The sequence below is a fragment of the Dasypus novemcinctus genome, chromosome 21 (genome assembly GCF_030445035.2).
Source record: "Dasypus novemcinctus isolate mDasNov1 chromosome 21, mDasNov1.1.hap2, whole genome shotgun sequence".
NCBI lineage: Eukaryota > Metazoa > Chordata > Mammalia > Cingulata > Dasypodidae > Dasypus > Dasypus novemcinctus.
In genome coordinates, this window is record NC_080693.1 from 21,347,536 (window position 1) to 21,367,506 (window position 19,971).

At 39.3% G+C, this 19,971-nt stretch overlaps 1 protein-coding gene and 1 pseudogene across 4 annotated transcripts in view; one reads left to right on the top strand and one right to left on the bottom strand.

The window, feature by feature from the left end:
• Positions 1-19,971, bottom strand: part of DNAH9 (dynein axonemal heavy chain 9) — a 357,462-nt gene that overhangs the window by 237,318 nt on the left and 100,173 nt on the right. For all 4 annotated transcript variants that reach the window (XR_011646782.1, XM_058283466.1, XM_058283464.1 and 1 more), the window contains 2 exons: positions 14,728-14,967; positions 14,227-14,387 (listed from right to left, as the gene is read on the bottom strand). Coding sequence is in view for 3 of the 4 variants with exons in the window: in XM_058283466.1 (XP_058139449.1) it covers positions 14,227-14,387; positions 14,728-14,967 (401 nt within the window). In the remaining variant the exon portion in view is untranslated. The remainder of the gene's footprint in view (positions 1-14,226; positions 14,388-14,727; positions 14,968-19,971) is intronic.
• LOC101442673 (group XIIA secretory phospholipase A2-like) lies at positions 6,054-6,779 on the top strand (annotated as a pseudogene).

The window sequence follows — 19,971 nt, forward strand, 5'->3', positions numbered from 1 at the left end:
ATTCCCTCAAAAAAATCCTTGCAACCCATTATGGGAAATACTATTCTGGCTGTTCATCTCTTTTTGAGAATCTCTAGAAAAAGCACTTGGGGGAAAATGGCAAAATAGGGTTTTTTCCATGGTAATAGAACCCTAGAGCTGGAAGCAATTTCCAAGATAAAATAATTACATCCTCTTATTTTACAGATGGGAAGACAAAGGTTCAGGGAGGGAAAGTGGTCTGTCTAGGGTGTTCTAATAAGTAAGGAAGAACAATGGGGCTTTAGCATAGGATGTGAAAAAAATAGAAAAAGAAAGACACAGTATTTCCTTCTGCCGCAGGAGGGGTTGCCATCATGCTTCGGTCATGGAACCAGCAGGATGCCCTAGTCCTCTGGGACATGTACCTACTCTAGGATTCCCTTTGCAGTCTTGTTAGTATCTTCTTCCTTAAACACCCATGCCAGCAACTGCAACCTTCTCCTGCTTTCCAGTAGGGTCAACACATCACACTCTAGTTTTTTAAAGAATGGACTTTGGAGTCAGATATACTTGTGTGAAAATCTTACCTGCACTACTGAGCATCTGTCAGATTCAGCTAAGTTGTTAAACCTTTGTGCCTCAAAAAACATGCCTTCGGTGTCTATCACATAGTATATCATTGTAAAAAGGAACTTAGATAAATTTTCTGGTTTAAAAACAATGACAATTGTGAAAATGGCAAGGAATCCTTTCAAAAGAGCTCTTGACTGACCAGCTTACCCTCACACTGACATGGATCACCGTAGTTAGGTTACCACATTGGAAATGAAGAATGTTTAGTGTTGGAAGGATGCTCAGAGGTAAGGTAGTCTGGTTCTTTAACCATGCCACATTCTCTTCCATGAGAGGCTCCAAATATGATCATGCAATTTTTTCTTCTTCCAGCTTATTATTCTAGAAGGCAGCCTCTTCCAATGTAGGCCAGTTCTAATTGTTTGAAAGGCCTTCCTAATACTGATCTAAAATCAGCCTTATTTTCTTTGAGCAAATGACTTCTTTAGACTTTCTTATCTACCCTACCAGGCTCCTGGAGGATAAGATGAGACAGCAGATTTGAAAGGGCCTTGAAAAGTAGAAAGCCTATTTACTTTCAAGGTATTATGTGAAATGTAGCTATTCTTTATTGACACACTTATTCAGCTGGTAGATAAAGGAAATATCAAAGATGTTGTTTCTTGATTTTTGCTATGAATAGTAGGAGATTATCACAGAAGTATGGTTTGGATAAACCTAGAGTTAGTTGATATTACAGGTTGATTTTTATTGGTTTTCTAAAGCTGTATAACAAATTCCCACAAACTTAGTGCCTTAAAACAACACTCATTTATTATCTCACATTTCCATAGATCAAAAGTGCAAGTGAGTTCTCTGCTTTAGGATCTCACAAGGTCAGAATCAAGGGAACAGTAGGACTGAGGTCACTATTTCCTTGTTGACTGCTGGCTGGGATTCCCTTAGAAACTATTAATAGAAGCCACAGTCCAGTCTTTGAAATAGCATCCTCCATCTTGAAAGCCAATAATACTGCACTGAATCCTTCTCATGCTTCCAAATTCTCTGACATCTTCTTCTGTCCTCAGCTAGGAGAAAGCTCTGATTTTAAGGGCTCATGTGATTACATGGCCCAATGTGAATAATCTGTACTTTCCATATAACATAATCATGGAAGTGATATTACATCATATTGACAATTTCCACCCACACTCAAAGACTCAAAGGGAGAGGATTACACAAGGAAAAGGATCACTGGGGGTGGGGGTGGGGGGTGTCATTCTTAGATTTTTGCTTAGCACATGGTTCAATAACCACACCAAGTTTTAACATGAATATAACAATATCTGCCTGGAAGGATACCTGTACTGACATGTCCAGGACTCAGCTCCCTGAAGTTCAGTATCATCATCAATAACTCGAATTAAGAAATAATTTAGGGAAGTGGATGTGGCTCAAGTGATAAGGCCTACCATATGGGAGGACCTGGGTTTGATCCCTGGGGCCCCCTGCTGAAAAAGAAGAGAGAGAAGAGGATTTGGCTCAGTGGATAGAGCATCCACCTACCACATGGGAGGTCCAAGGTTCAAACCCAGGGCCTCCTGATCAGTGTGGTGAAGCTGGTCCACGTGCAGTGCTAATATGTGCAAGGAGTGCCCTGCCATACAGGGCTGTCTCCCGTGTAGGGGAGACCTATGCACAAGGAGTGTACCCCATAAAAAAAGCTGCCCTGCCTGAAAAAAAGTGCAGCCTGCCCAGGAGTGGGGCTGCACACACACAGAGCTGACACGGCAAGATGACGCAATAAAAAGAGACACAGATTTCCGGTGCTGCTGACAAGAATACAAGGGGACACAGAAGAAGATACAGTGAATGGACACAGAGAGCATACAACTGGGGTGGGAGGAAGGGGAGAGAAAGAAATAAATCTTTAAAAAAAAAAAAAGAAGAGACGAAAGCATGTCTGCATGGTGAGCCAGTGCCTGCGTGGTGAGCGAAGTGCCCACATGGTGAGCCAAGTGCCCATGCAGTGAGCTGAGTGCCCATATGTGTGTCTGCATGGTGAGCAAAGTGCCAACATTGTGAGCCAAGTGGCCATGCGAGTGCCTATGTGGTGAGTCAAGTGCCTGCATAGTGAGCCAAATGCCCACATGGTGAGCCGAGTGCCCATGTGGAGAGCTGAGTGCCTACATGGGTGCCCACGCAGCAAGCCAAGTACCGATGTGGTGAGCCCAGTGCCCATGTGGTGAGCTAGTGCCTGCGCAAGTGAGTCACATAGCAAAATGATGACACAACAAAAGAGAGACGAAGGGGAGAGTCAAGGTGCAGCACAGCAGAGACCAGGAACTGAGGTGGCGCAATTGACAGGGAGCCTCTTTCCACATCTGAGGTCCCCAGGATCAAATCCCAGTGAATCCTAGAGGAGAAAGATGAGAAGACAAAAAGAGAAATAGATACAGAAGATCACACAGCGAATGGACACAGATAGCAAAAACAGCAGGGTGGGGGAGGAGAAGAAAAAAAATAAAAGTACATCCTTTAAAAGAAAAAAGAAATAAGTTATTGGTGACAGTAGAACTTGTAATATTGATATAAAAATAGTGGTTACCAGAGGTTAGAGGGGAACATAGGAATAAATAGGCAGAACACAGGGCATTTTTAGGGCATTGGAATTGTTCTGTATGATTCTGCAATGATGGATGCATGACATTATATGTTTGTCAAAGCCTATAAAACTGTACAAAGTATAAACTGTAAACTATAGACCTTGATTAGTAGCAATGCTTCAATATTGGTTCATCACTTGTAACAAATGTACCATACTAACGTAAGATGTTAATAATGGGGGAAAATATGTGTGGGGGGCAGGGGGTATGGGGGAATTTACTATAACTCTTTTTTTCAGCTGTTAAAAAGTCCTTAATTGTAAAATTGCAAAATAACTGGAAAAATAGATTGAAAGAAATTAAAAATGGATTGAAAGAAATTTTAAACAAGAGTGCAAGAAAGCCAGGTTAGATTTAATATAATCAATTATAAAAAATAGATAGCATAGCAACAAACATACAAAGAACAAAATTATAAATAATAATCAAATATAATAGAAATTAATTATAACATAATTCTAATTTTTATATTACAGCTCTAACTATTGGACATAATAATCTCTAAGTATGAAATAATTATTGGTTTAGTTATTTAATTTCCATTTAGGCCATAATTTTTTCTAGATAATCAAATTTCATTTCGGAAAATACTTTGGCATTTTCTCAAAAAGTTAAACCAGAAATACCATACAACCCAGCAATTTTACTCCTAGAAATTAAAACATAATATCACACAAAGGCTTGCATACAAATATTCCTAGCAGCATTATTTATAATAGCTCCAAATTGGAAGCAACCTCAATGTTCATCAACTGGTGAATGGACAGAGAAAATATGTTATATATATATAATGGAATATTATTCAAAGTTAAAAAAGGAAAAATCTACTGGTTTATGATTCTTCATGGGTGAACCTCAAAAACATTATGCAAAGTGAAAGAAGCCAGACAAAAAGATCACATGTTGTATTATTCCATTCATATGAAATGTCAAGAAAAGACAAATTGATAAAGAAAGTAGATTAGTGGTTGCCTGGGGCTGGAGGTATGAATAATGATGAACTGTAAATGAGCATGAAGGCTCTTATGAGGGTTGTGTGTGAAAATGTTCTAAAATTGATTTATGGTGATAAGTTGCATGACTTGATAAAGTTACTAAAAATCACCGAATTGTAAACTTGAAATTAGTGAATTTTATATGTAAATTATACCTCAATGAAGTTTTTAAAAGATATAATGAAAACACAATCTTATATAGCCAAAAAAAAAAAAAAAAAAAAAGAATCCAGGAATAACAGCAAGAAATGCTCAAAATCTATGTGAAGCTTCTTATAAATCTTTCTGAGAGAAATAATCTAAGATTTTAATACACAGAAATGTACCACATATTATAAAGCTGGACATTCTTTCAAAATTAAGTTGAAGGTATTAAGAGACAGCATTCAAAACCCCAATGGTTTTTATTTCAGAATTTGTCAAAATGATTAAAATTCATCTCAGTGACTCAACAGAAGAGCTGAAAAAAAAAAAAGAAAATATTTAATGGAGACATTTACCCTACAAATTTTACAGCTTATTAAGGCTACAATCCTTAAATAGGATGGCATAAAGATGGATCAACACACTGATGGACCAAAATAGATACCATTCAGGTAAACTAATAATCTCAGAACTTCGTGATAGAGCACATCACAAACCAAAGGGGAAAAGGACCAATTACTCACTGAAAAATACTGGGTGACATTTTGGGTGACAAAATGTTGGGGTTCCACACTTGGAAACCCATCTCTCCTCTACCCTTTATATTCTGATGGGACTGTCAACCATAGTATTTCCTACCCAATCAGGGTTGGGTAAGGCTCAGGTTGGGCAAAGTATTCAGTCTCATTGGTTCAGGAATGGACACATGGTCCAAAAAGGACCAATAACAGTCCCTTCAAGGGACCTGCTATATGGTGCTATGAAAGACGGGGTCTCTGCTCTTTCTGGATGATTCAGAACATCTGAATAAGTATAATCTACTGATCTTACCTATTGGAATTTATCTTGGGGTAATAATATGAAATATAGTCAGAAATGTATATATAAACAAGCTCATGGCAGCTTTATTTTTGATATAAAAGCTCAGATATAACTTAAGGATTCCATAGTATAGGCATCATACTAAGAAAACCTATGCAAGAAAGAAGTCAACACTCAGAAAAAGCAAAACCATGATCTGAGGGAGAGTCCAAGTCTTGATATCTCCTTGTTTAGGCCATGGCATTGGTTAACGTGTAGCAAGCTGAACCATATCCTTGGTATTTGAAAAATGAGTCCTCTTTTACGTTTAAGTTAGTTTGAGTTGGGTTTCTGCCACTTGTAGCCAAAAATGTTTTGATGAAAACACTAATTTTACTCAATAGTCCAGTAGCCAAAATGTTTCCCAAAGAATTAAAAACATAAGGGTGAAGAGTAAAACAAACTAGAATAAAATGTAAGTGAGTATTTAAACTCACCTTTAAATGGGCTGGATCTGTCTAAGCATAAAAGCAATAAAAGAATACCGCATAGAAAAATGGAAAATGACAGTAATAAATAACTTACAAAAGAAAACCAAATAGCAAAAAAAAAAAAAAAAAAAAACCTCAAGCTTGTAAATAATTAAAGAAATTCAAATCCAAATGAGATACCATTTTGACTTATAAAATTCATAATATTTTTAAAGATAATATTTAATGCTGATGAAGGTATTATGAAATGACACCCTCACAGACTGTTAATAAAGACTAGGAACATTTTTCTCAAGAACATCTGAATAAGTATAATCTACTGATCCTACCTATTGGAATTTATCTTGGGGTAATAATATGAAATATAGTCAGAAATGTATAATAAACAAGCTCATGGCGGCTCTGGGGACCCACGGGACCCGGCGAGGCCCGGCGCTGCGTGGATGTCCGTGCTTCCGCCGCCCGCGCTCGCCCTCCTGCTCTTGGCGGTCACCCTGAGCTGCCAGGGGGAGGCGCAGACCACCAACTGGAGGGCCACCCTTAAGACCATCCGGAACGGCGTGCACAAGATAGACACGTACCTGAATGCCGCCTTGGACCTCCTTGGAGGCAAGGACGGGCTCTGTCAGTACAAGTGCAGTGACAGTGAGAGGGAACCCAGGCCAGCCAAGCACGTGCTGACGGGGGTGTTGGGGAGATGGAGGTCTTGGAGGATCTAAGCCTTTCCCACATTATGGTTATAAACCCTCACCACCGAATGGATGTGGCTCTCCGATGTTAGGTTTTCATCTTAACATTGGCATCCCTTCCCTGACAAAGTGCTGCGACCAACATGACAGGTGCTATGAGACCTGTGGCAAAAGCAAGAATGACTGTGATGAGGAGTTCCAATATTGCCTCTCCAAGATCTGCTGAAATGTGCGGAAAACACTAGGACTAGCTCAGCATGTTCAAGCATGGGAAACAACAGTGGAGCTCTTGTTTGGCAGTGTTATACATTTAGGCTGTAAGCCATACCTGGACAGCCAAAGAGCCGCATGCAGGTGTCGTTATGAAGAAAAAACTGATCTCTAAAGAAGATGCTGACAGCTGGTTACAGCAAATGAGGACAGAAAAACTTAACCTTTGACAAAGAACTAAATGTTTTTACAGCTTAAAGCTGCCTTATTTTGTGAAAGGATTATTTTAAGACCTTACAAGACTTTATATTTTGACATTAAAACCTCAAGCTAAAGAAAAAACATAGTGACGGAGGTGGTGGGGAGGTCATGCCTTCTCTCTCAGGTAGCTTCCTGGGGGAAGCTGCCTTACTGTGCCAAATGATCTTAACCCATCACAGAAAGGTGTGTGTTAAGAGGGGAAAAAATTTTAAAGGAGAGTCTGCAACTCAGTTTTTGCAACTGTATTTACAAAAAAGGTCAAATGTAGAAATTCATTATAAGGTATGTTCAACATTACCTTATTTGAAAATACAGGAAAATCCTCTCAGATTTTTGTTTACTATGGAATTTTTAAATACTTATACAGAATTTGGCTTAATATTTTCTCTATTTTAATTGCACATAATATACTATTTCTTTATAACCTGTTTAGCATATTAGTATATCCTGTTTCTTTTAATGACAGAGCTAGTTACACAGATAAGGTTTCCATATGTGTTTCTCTTGTAAACTTGGAACCATCAGCTGGTAACCTCTTAAGAAGCAAAACCAGGGCATCTATGTATTATATAATATGCATAGAAGTAAACAAGATTCAGAAGTATAACCACTCCCATTTTATGAACCATTCATATGACAGATGTCATATCTTGCTGTAATTTTTGCCTAAATTGGATTGAAGATTTAATGAGACAAATGAAAAGTTATTTAACATAATATACTTTAGAACCCTATATACTGTTATGTTTGGTGTTTATTCCCTAGTGCATATTCCAGATTTTGGAATATTTTAAAATATCCATTAGTGGTGTTAGCAAAAATTGTTCTTGATGCTGTTGTTATCATTTTTAACTGTGGATTTGAAAAGCATGGATACAAGAGGGCAAGATACAAAGAACTACCTTTTATAGTAAATCTCTTATTTATTTTGACAATTATTAAAATATGTTTAAGAGCAAATCCCAGAAAACTTTGGCTACCCCTGAAAATGTGTATGAATTGTCAGAACTTTTCAACCCCTTAGAGCTCTCATCTATGTTCCTCTACTGCTTCACTTGCCACTGGCTGTTTGATTTTCCCAACCCAGGATCCCAAGCCATATGTATCTTTGGGGTAATTTATGACTTAAGTTATTAAGATAAACTGCTTGGAAATTTGGAGAAGGACAGCACAAGGAGAGGTGGTTCTTTCTAAGTCATTACAATTAGAAAGGGGCAGAAGGAAAAATATGTTCCGGATAAAGGCCAGGTTCCTAACTTTGAATATGCATCATTACAAGGAACCTAATATTTACCAAACTGAGATGGTAGCAGCTATCCTGCCAAGAGATGTATCCCCTATTAGACAAGGGAAGGGAGCAAACACTGATACAATTTAAATGTTAATACCCTTAATTGATACTTTTTTTTCAAACATTTGTAAAAGGTCAGTGGTTTAATTTCCTAGGCTGCTCCAGCAAATACCATGAAATGGTTTGGCTTGAATGATGGGAATTTATTGGTTTATAGTTTTGAGGCTGAGAAAATACCCAAATCAGGAAATCATCAAGGCAATGCTTTCTTCCCAAAGAGTGGCTGCCAGTGATCCTTGGCTCCTCTGCCACATGGCAAGGCACATGGCAACATCTTTTGCTCTCACCCTTCTCTTCTGGGTTTCAATTCTTCTGTGGCTTTCTCTTTCTCTTTTTCTGTATTCATTTTGCTTATAAAGGACCCCAGTAATTCAAGTCCCATCCTGAATCAGTGGATCACACCTTAACTGAAGTAGCCTTATCAAAGATCCTACTTAAAATGGATCCATGCCCAAGAATGGATTAGATTTAAGAATGTGATGGGGAAAGTGGGGGTTTGGCTCAACAGACAGAGTGTCTCCCTACCACATGGGAGGTCCAGGTTCAAACCCAGGGCCTCCTGACCTGTGTGATGAGCTGGCCCACACACAGTACTGATGCGCAAAAGGAGTATTGTGCCACGCAGGGGTGTCCCTGCATAGGGGAACCCCACTCGCAAGGAGTGAGCCCCATAAGGAGAGCCACCCAGCATGAAAAAAGTGCAGCCTGCCCAGCAGTGGTGCTGCACACACGGAGAGCTGACACAGCAAGATGACACAACAAAAAGAGACACAGATTCCTGGTGCCGCTGACAAATATAAGCAGACACAAAAGACCACGCAGCGAATGGACACAGAAAGCAGACAAGTGTGTGGGGGGGGTGACAGGGAAGGGGAGAGAGAGAAATAAAAAAAGAAATCTTTAAAAAAAAAGAATGTCATGGTACAACTTCAAACCATCACAGTCAGTTTTGCAAGTTGTTTTCAATATTTAATCGTAATAATAACAGTAAATATATGACCAGGTAACTTCAAAGATATAACTAATTCATAGATTTTCTAAGCAGTCCTATTGTTGGCTTTCTCAAGAAAACAGAATGTCTTTGTAAAATGTTTGATTTGTAATAGATAATATAAAAACATTAATAGAAAAAAAAAACAAGCTAATGGCAGCTTTATTTTTGATACAAAAGCTCAGATATAACTTAAGGATTCCATATTATGACTACTTACTAAATAAATTATAGGATACTTGTAAATAGATTATAGTTCAGCTATTAAAGTGTTTTAGAAGAATATTTAGAGAACACATGCATGATTATAAGGTTAAGTTCAAAAAAGCAATTTGTGATATTTTATATATAGCATATGAGCTCAATTTCATTTAAAACATCGACATATAGAAGGCAACAGCACTGAATAATAATTATCTCCGGGTGACTTTTATATTCTTTTTTACAGATTACAAAGTTTTTCAAGTTTTCTACAGTAAAAATAGAGAAAAACTGAGAAAATGTATGAGTTTTGCTAGTTGTGTCCTTGTCCAGTGACTCACCTTCAAAGACTCCTGCATCAATTATATATCTCACCTACTTGCTTGTAGCTCCTGATAAATTAAGAGGTACTAAAAATTGATAAGCAGTTGATTAAAACTGTACTTAACAAGGCACAGGGCAGAAAGGGGCGTTTATGTGTGAAGGTGAGGGAAGGGGAGGAATGGGGGAGGAGATCATCCAAAGGTTAAGAAATGACTTATGCGAATTGCTTTTGTTCAGCCTGAGAAAGCGTTTCCATTTAGTTCTTCAACTTAAGAGTTGCGCCAAACTGCTGCAACAATGCCTGAGCCATTACATTTACATGTGTATTCAAGTTCTATGCAGGCAGTGGGAAATTCCAAAGAAATAGGCATGATCAGTTGGATGTCCTGTAATATGGGTATGCTTTTAATGAATGTGCAAAGGTGGTACAAATCAATTGTCCATTTGATTAATTCCTCTGGCAGGAGAGAATTAAATGTACTTAGGCTACACACCAGCAAAGGCTAAATGCTCTTTAAAATCTGATTTTCTGTGTTGAGGCCAATTTTTTCTGGGCAAAACATTTCTTGAGATAATAATGGAAGTCAATGAGAAAATGGAATTTTCCATTTAAATATTCAAATACATAATACTGTGTCAGACAGGCATCTAATGTACAAAATAAGGTCAAGGTCTATGTAGTAGTCACCATTATTTGCAGTAAATCTTCCTTTCAAGTTCTTATTTGCATCCTTTCATAGAAGAGGCTATGAATCCCCATTTTAGAAATAATTCACTGCCTAAACTTTACCCTCTATCTCTATCAGGCATTCAGCATCATTGTGCTAGAGCTGTCTAGAACCAGAAGAGGTAATTATCTTCATTAACTCCTCAGGAAGTGTGAAGATCCAGTAAAAAGAAAACTCTTGTGCATTTTATTAGTTGGAATGATAAAGTCTGATATGTCAGTAGTGCAAGCAAGTATTCTGAATAGTATAGGGAAGAAGGATAACTATCCAGAATCTCAGAAATTATCACATCATATTCACTCAAAGAGTTATGTCTTGAATTCTGTTATGTACCAGACAAGGTGCTGGCTCTGGGGGGTAGAAGAATGTGCAAATCAAAGTCAATGGTCTTATGGAACTTACAGTCTAGAATGGGAGACAGTGAGTAATCAAATCTCTCAAATACATAATGGTTTCATTGTTCTGTTCCAAGTGATATAAATCCCAAACCATTAGGTCATACTCCAAGGCAGGCAGAAAACCTCACTGCAAAATGAAATAGCATACCAGATGTCCCACTAATAATGGCAAATGTTTTGCTGAGAATTTTCCTAAAGACAAAGATACATAACCAGTATCTTTGTATATCAATGAGGCTTGAGGTAAGGAAAATTCTTCCTTTAAAACTACACTGAATGAGTCCCTCTACCTGATTGATCTAAGTAAAACCCTAAAGTCTCTAAACTCCCATACTTGCTGCAAACCTTTACTGTCCCAGCTGCTGAGAGATCTGCAACTTCCTCTGCCTTTTTTCCTAAGTTGGACAAAGGGATGAGAGTGGGTTCCCCAGCTAAGGGCAAAAGACCAAGTAGCCCCTCTTCCTCTTTGGGAGCCAAGGCACAGAGTCCTGGTTACATCCTGCCTCTGAGTCAACCTCCTCTTGATTCTGTCTATTCTTATGATCTGGATCTTCAATATTTCAACCAACTTTTATTCCTTCAACATATTAATTCAATATCTCCTCAGTGCTGGTGGCATAATAACAAACAAGACAAAGGGGAATGCAGAAAAAAAGCAAGCAAGGCATTTTGGAATGTGCTAAATGTTAAGGAGAAGATGAACAGGGTCACACATCAGGGTTACCTATTGTATATGAGGCCTCTCAAAACTGAGAGTAGAACTAAAGGATGAGAAGGTAAGGTGAACGCAGAAAGATCTTGGAGAAATGCAATTCAGGAAAAGGGAACCACACTTGAAAGGTTCTAAGTTGGGAAGGACCTTAAAGTGATGAAGGAACACAAAAAGACCATGGGTGCTGGAGAGAGGAAGGAATTAGGGAGGTTGTCAGGGATTACAAGGTCTTATAAAGAGTGTTGATTTTAGTCAAAATACAATGGGGAGCCACTGGAGACAGTGACGAGACATCTATAAAGTCTCACAAAAAAAAAAGAGAAAAACAGGAATAAAAGAAGAGCAGTCTGAGTGGGATTCTGGGAGGAAGAGCTTTCCAGATTGGTCAGGAACACAAATTAGAGAAATGAAAAAAAGTAAAAAATGGGAAGGAGATGAACCATGATATCTTACTCTATGGACAATGTTGGGATTTTCAACTACTTTGAATATCTCATGTCCCTTTGATTCCATGAGCATCATGATTAACATTTCACAAATTGCTATTTGGAAAAATAACTGAGCATTTACCAGAATAAAGGTGATATTACTTAAAACAGGTAGAGAGAAAGTAAGTAAAAGATGGCACAAATTCCATTCAGACATGTTTAACCTTCACAATTTATAGCAATATTTTTACTTGTAGCAGTTTGATATTATTGATGACTTTCAAAAAGAAATATTAGATTATGTTTGTAAACTGATCTTCTCCTCTGGGCATATTAGATTATATTGGATTCATAGGTTCACTTGATTAAGTAATTATGTAAACCTCTTGTGCCAGTAGGGCATTGAGTCCCCATCCTTTGGTGGGTGGGGACTCACAGATAAAAGGCATGGCAAAGGACAGAGTGAGGGTTCTTAATGTTGGAGTTTTTGATGTTGGAGTTTGATGCTGAAGCTGGACCCCTGGGAAGCGAGGAACCCTGAACCCAGAGAGAAGCAAGACCCTGGAAGGGAGGAACCCAGGAAACCTGAGCCCTTGCAGACATCAGCAGCCATCTTGCTCCAACATGTGAAAATAGACTTTGGTGAGGAAAGTAACTTAGGCTTTATGGCCTGGTATCTGTAAGCTCCTACCCCAAATAAATATTCTTTATAAAAACCAACCAATTCCTGGTATTTTGCATCAGCACCCCTTTGGCTGACTAATACATTACTCACAAGTCATTTATTTAGAATGAGACAGTCATTTGAACATGCTGCTCTTTATGGAAAAGAAGGGATTTGGAGTTCAGTGGAATTATAAGGAAAGGGCACAAATTCTTAGCAGAATTTATAGATATTTAATAGAATTGAAATACTACTTTTCACTTGGACCATGGCCTTATTTCCATGTCCTCTCTCTTCTTTGTCCACATTCTGCTGTTAGACTAATCTTTACAAAATACAGTTTTCACTGTCTTCCTCCTCTATAAAAATTTTTCAATAGTTATCACTACTTACTGGATATAGAATATAGTCTTCACACCCTACTGTCTGACTCTTACCCATCTTCCTAGCTTTATGGCCTACTATCTACCCAAAGTCAAAAAAGTCTACTCCTTCTTCCAGGAACAAACCTGGAAGTTTCTTTGTGTCTTTGTCGAGAGTATTCCAACTGCCAGGAATGCTTTCAGTAGTTATTTAACTTTTGGGAATCCTAGACCACTTTAACAATGAATTATATAGATTCTATCAATAGAAAAAGTGGTATGTGCACAGAGTTCTGTAAAATTTCATAGACACTCTGACAGCCATCCTAAAACCTAACATCCTATTAGAATCTTACATATCCTTCGAGGCCCAGATCAGAAACCACTTCTTACCTGAAGCATTCCTAGGTCTTCCTCCCACTATGACCTTCCTCCCACTTCTGTACCCAGAAGGCTTACTGCTGAAACTTGCATGGAAATTTGTAGCAAATGGCTCTACATACTATCAAATACTATGGCCTTGGTTCCTTTTCCCATTCTTTTTAAACTTATATCTATTTAGGTCTCATTTCCCCTCAACAGAATTGGAGTTTAGGTGAAGGAAATGTTTAGTTATCTTTGTATTCCCAGTGACTACTTCAGAGACCGTTGAAAATTCATTCATAAAAGAATGTATGATAGAGAACATGTCTCCCTAAAAGTGTTAGCTCCTTGATGGTAGGAACTACCTTGTTTATATCTTTTTATTCCCAAAGTGTGAAAGACTGAATAAATGTGCAGTTGAATGATCTTTTGATCAATGGGGATCATTTACTGAATACTTATTATGTACTAAACTCTTCACAAGTATTATTGCCTTTAATCCTCACAAAAATCATGCAGGGTATGAATTACTATCTTTTTCACAGATGAGGAAACCAAGATTGAGACAGGTCAATGTTTTCATGGTCAAACAGCTGGTATGTATTAGAGCTATGGTTTGTATGTGAACATGTTTAACTCTAAAGTACACACTCTTAACTGCCATAGGACACTGCCGAGGTATTCTGCAACAAATCATAGCTCACTAATTTGTTATGGGGTTTGTTCTTCATTCCTCTGGGACCCTTCTTGGGAAGTTGCAGAAGAGTTCTGACCTATATCCCTTCAATGTCATTTACATCTGCTGTTTCAGGCATTCCACCTGCAATTCTGTGGATAAAAAGCAAGCTACCATGACCTTGACCCTGGATAGCTTTTGGGTGGCCTGAACCAGACAGAAAAGGGATCTCTGTCAGTGGCTGACACCCAGACTCACCTGTCAGTCAAAGGTGTAATCACTAGGCGAGGAGTATTTCCCAAGTACTCATAGGAATACAGGAATTGAGCATCACAGATGTTGGCAAAACAGTGTTTGGCCTCATCATCCCAACGATGACGCAACTGGGACAGCCAGAGGAAGGCCTGGGAATTGTCTACCTACAAAAAGAGTAGTAGAGGAGGTGGGTAAATCATGATGTTAAATAGGTAAGCAGGTGGCTCCACGGCTACAGGCACACAGGGCTTTGGTTGGCTTGGTGTCTTCTGCTGGTCAAAGTGCAGCCCACCATGACCACCAAAGAAAAGAAAGCAGGAACTGCTCTGATTGCACTGCTTTGCTGGAGATTTAAAGAGGTGTGAGCAGCCATCATGATCTTCTCTCAGATCCCTGGCTGTTACAGACCCCAGGGCCCACACGTTTTGACTGTATATGAGTTTCTCCCTAACCTCAAAATTCACAGTGCACAAAGAGGGACACCCCCGGATGTTTGCAGCCCACCTTCTGAGCAATCATCTTGGCCACCACATCCCGGGCATGCACATCGATGGTGCAGATGGTCATGATCTTTTGCCGGTCCCCCTTGGAGAGCTGGCCAATCAGCATGGTGATGAGGGTTTTGAGCTGGGCCACCTGCTTCTTGTAGTAGTCCTTCATGGCATTTTCATAACCTTCCTCCAGCCTGGCAAAGGCAATGCCCACCTCTGTTGTCCACCAGATCTGAGTGCACGTCAGAGCCACCTGTGGCAACAAGAGTTGCTCATCAAGTTGGTAGTAGGACTGCCTCCAACTAGTCTATTCATCACACAGAAAGGGCCCAGGATGCAACCATGTGGATGACACAAGCCCTTCCCTTCTTTTCCACTGGCCTCTCCTAAGTGGACCACATCTCTAATACTTGGCTGATGTGAGGTATTTACAACACAAGAGGGAAAGCAGTTTCTGCTCTTGAAAAAATGTATAATTTGATTGTGAACAACCAAAGACTTACTCTGGTCAAAGCCAGTGGCTTCTAGAAATTTCTACAGTGATTATTATGTTTTTACTTCCCAGAGGCAGCATCTTTCCTGTGCTTGGGAGAATAACAGTATACTGACTAAGCTTTCCAACAAGACTAGTTTTTGCTCTGTTCCTCTGTAATCTCACGTATTACCACTACTCTAGGTTTGGAGCCAATGCTGATCATTTGAGATACGTTTTTACTTGTCCACAGTTCTTAACTACAGTTTTTATTTCTTAAAACTGTAACCTTAAAATGACTATTCTTTTGGCATTATGTCTTTTGTCACTGTAAGATCTGTTGTCTTGTATGTACAGTGACATTTTCTTCTATTTATTCCCCCTGCTGTGTCTTATTTTTCTCATTTTGTATTCAAAGAAGTTTTAGGTTACAGAAAAGTCATGTACAGAACATAGGGGATTCTTAAATACCCAATATGCTCTCCCTTTTCCCCTTCCCCTATTAACAACATTTTACATGTGCATGATAGATTTGTTACAATTGATATACAAATACAGAAACATTGCTACTATGGGCAATGATTTCAATTACGGTTTACATTTTGGACCATACACTTCCATAAATTTTGATGAAATTTAATATAGCCTGTACCTATCATTGAAAGAGCACGCAGAACAATTCCATCACTCCCAAAACGCCCCATTTTTCATCTATTCTATTCCTTCTTCCGCCTTCCCTCGGGACCCACGGCAACACCAAGCTTTATTCCTTGAAGAACAAGATTCATAGTTACTTGTAACAACATTGAGGGATTGACATACTGGCCTGTCCTCCCCTATTAGGCACTGCCTATGTTCTTGAGAGACTCCTGCCCCTCTATTTGAGAACATAGCAGGACTCCCCAAGATGGGAATTCAACACCTTCCCTCATTATATGGGTCTCCACCCACTGATGCAACACACTATGACAATATGAACACTAACACATTCCCCTAGAAGCCTGCCACAGGTGTGCCCTGTCCTGCATGCCCCCCATATCCAACACCCTAAACCAGTAACCCCTCCTGCCATATTTGCTGAAAGAAGATTCCCAATGTAGTTTTAACCACATACCTGCAATCCCCAGAGTTTACCTGCTCCCTCCCCCAACCCTCCTCCCCTTTCCATGGACTGTCCAACCCATCCTCCCCACTATACCCCCTTCACAGACCAGCACAGCCCAACCCAACAGCATCACTGCACCACTGTCATGCCCATCCACTGAATACTACACTGTTCCTCCTTATCATAGATTTTGCCCCAGGCATTGGCTTACAAACCTCTTCTCCCTTTCTGTCTCCTGTAAACCTATCTTTCAGACTCTAGCTCGGTGAGTCTGCTCAATTTGCTTAATTCCTATCAATGAGGTTATGTAATATTTGTCCGTCAGTGCCTGGTATGCTTCACTCAATTTAAAGTCATCAAGATTCATCCATGTTATCCCGTGTTTAGATACTGCATTCCTTCTTACAGCTGAGTAATATTCCATTGTACGTATATGCCACAATTTCCTTATCCATTCATCTGTTGATGGGTATTTGGGTTGTTTCCAACTTTTGGCAACAGTGAATAATGTCGTTATGAATAATGGTGTGCATATATCTGTTTGTGTCTCTGCTTTTAGTTCTTCTGGGTATATACCCAGGAGTGGGATTGCTGAATCATATGGCAGTTCTATAGTTAGCTTCCTGAGGAACCGTCAGACTGTCCTCTACAATGGCTGCACCATTCTACATTCTCACAAGCAGTGGCTAAGGGTTCCCATTCCTCCACATCCTCTCCAACACTTGTAATCCTCTGTTTTTTAGATAGCTGCCAGTCTAATGGGTGTAAGGTGATATCTCATTATAGCTTTGATTTGCATTTCCCTAATAGCTAGTGATGGCTGAGCATCTTTTCCTGTGCTTTTTAGTCATTTGTATTTCTTCTTTGGATAAATTTTTTTATTATTTCAAATTAAAAAAAAATTTTTTTTGTATTTTACTTATTTTTAAAACTATCATTATTCCATTTTCTTATTAATTGCATTTGGTTATTTTGTTGACTTCATTTTGAAGAAATTTTGGATCACAGAAGGGTTACAACTGTGGCAGGGGACATCATTGGTGTGAGGTGTCAGTGATGAGGAATGCATGGGAGGAGGTTCACCTGGGGCATACCTACAAGGCATATGAATGTCTTCAAGTATTCATGGGGTATTATCATGGTGGGTAGAGATTAACACAAAAACCAAAAGACAAGTGAATTCCCATCCTGGGGAGCTCTGCTGCCACATTCAAGAATCCCCACCCCCACCCCCCGAGTATAGGGGCAGTGACTAGTGCAAGAGGATGGACCATTGACAGGCTCTTGATATTGATGAGTATACTTATGAACCTTTACTTTTGAAATTGAAACTAGCCTAGTATTATAGGGTGACTAAGAGTTACCTCCTGGGAGCCTCCTTGTTGTTCAAATGTGGCCTCTTTCTAAGCTAAACTCAGCATATAAATGCATTACCTTCCCACCAGCATGGGACATGACTTTCCGGGATGAGCCTCTCTAGCTCTGAAAAATTACTACCAAGCATCAGCTTGCAATGCACTTGGAAAAAGACCTTGGCCAAAAGGGGGAAAGAGTAAAGCCATATAAGTTTATATGACTAAGAGACTTCAAAGTGAGTTGGGAGGTCATTCCAGAGGTTACACTTATGCACATGTCAGCAGGATCTCATTGACTGCCAAAGTAAATATTGCCTCAAATAGCAGGGCTTGTGAGGGCTCTGAAGACATCCAGACACTACAGGCAGGGCAGACAGCTCAGAAGTTTGGTGCCCTGCCAGTGGGCTCTACTTTGGAATTTATGTTCCCCAGTGTGACAGAGTTGGACTCAGTGGTGGTCTCCCTACACAGGGCTCTTTTGCCCCTTCTATTTGAACCTACAGTTAGTACTAGAGTTCATTTAACTCTATGTCCAAGATACTTAAATCTTTGGGCTGTCCATGTGCCATTTGGGCCCTGAATCTCAATAGAGTTGCAATACCTACTCTCCAGTTCATTGGACTCAGTTAGGACAACTAACAAGGAGATGATGATGGACAACAACCATCCCATGGAACAGAGAAAGTCTGCAACTGCAAGTAAGGTAGTCCCATCCATCTGCCCCATGGAATCTAAGCTCCCTCTCAATTAGAGGCAGAGTGAGCATTACCATCCAGAATCCTCAGCATTGGGGAATGAACGATGGACTAGAGTAGACTTATTGTTATTCTACTATAGACTTACTGTGATTCTAGCAATGGAAGAATTTTTATCAGTGATGTGTAGGCAGTGACCTCTAGAGGTTCTGAGGGGAGGGAGTGGGAAAAATAAGAATAATATGGGGGCATTTCAGGGACTTGGGAGTTGTCCTGAATGCCATTGCAATGACAGATACAGGCCATTATACCTATTGTTATAACTTACAAAATTGTGCAGGAGAGAGTGTAAACTACAATGTAAACTATAATCCACACTTAATGGTAAGGCTCTAAAATGTGTCCATCAATTGTAACAAATGTACCACACTAATGAAGGATGTTGTTAATGTGGGAAAGTGTGGGAGAGGTAGGGAGTGGGCCATATGGGAATCCCCCATATTTTTTATGTAACATTTATATAATCTAAGTATCTTTTTTAAAAAAAGACTATTCTTGAAGGTCAAGGTGAATAGCACTGAAATTCAATATGGTCAATATGACTTGGGTTTTTTAGAGATTAAAAATAAATAAATGGTAGGAGTAGATGTTGCTCAAGTGGTTGAGTGCCCAGCTCCCATATGGGAGGTCCGGGGTTCAGTTCCCAGTGCCTCCTAAAGAAGACAAACAATGAGCAGACAATGAGCAAAAACAAACAAGCAGGAACTGGATGTGGCTCAAGCAGTTGAGTGCTTGCCTCCTATAAGGTGGTCCCACGTTCAGTTCCTGGTGCCTCCTAAAGAAAAAAACAGACAACGAGCAAAAAACAATGAATAAAGACCAAAAACAACGAGCACAAACAATGAGCAAACAGACAAGAGAACCATTCTCGGGGTGGGGGTATGTGAGGAATAAATGGAAAAAGCTATTTGAATAAAGATTTCTTCTGTTTACTGAGAAACTTAATATAGCAAATGCCTAATTTTGATAATTCATGGTGGAAAATTTAGATACATTGCTCATCTAGGGTATCATTTGGTTTGAGGTCATTACTCTATATGACATCTGTTGCAATAGCAAGGGGCAACAAATTTTCTTGCCCCAGATTCTGATGCAGGTAAACTAGGAATCCTGGTAGCAACTAATCCTTTTGTGAAATAGAGAATCTTGTTGTTGTAAAAAAGTATCATCCTTTAATCTATCTGTTTTTACCTTTGAATTTATATATGTTGGGTTTTATTAAAGAAGTTTCTCTTGCATAAGTGACCTTGTTGGGATGGCTTGATGGGCAATGCCAACTCTACTGTTAAAATTGTATCTTTTTCCCTCTGCAGTAGTGACCATTTCTTTTCTCTTCTTCACAGCCAAGTTTCTTCAGAGTTATCTATACTCACTGTCAACATTTTCCCACCTTATTTTCACTCCTCAATTCCCTGCAAAGCAGTCTCTTCTCTACTACTACAATGAAATAGCTCTCACAAAGGTGGCTATTCTTTAGTCTCTTTATTTTGCTTGACCTTTTAGAAGTGTTTGACATTTTTGACCTCTCATCTCTATCAACAGTTTCCTTTTGGGTTTTCATGATTACCAT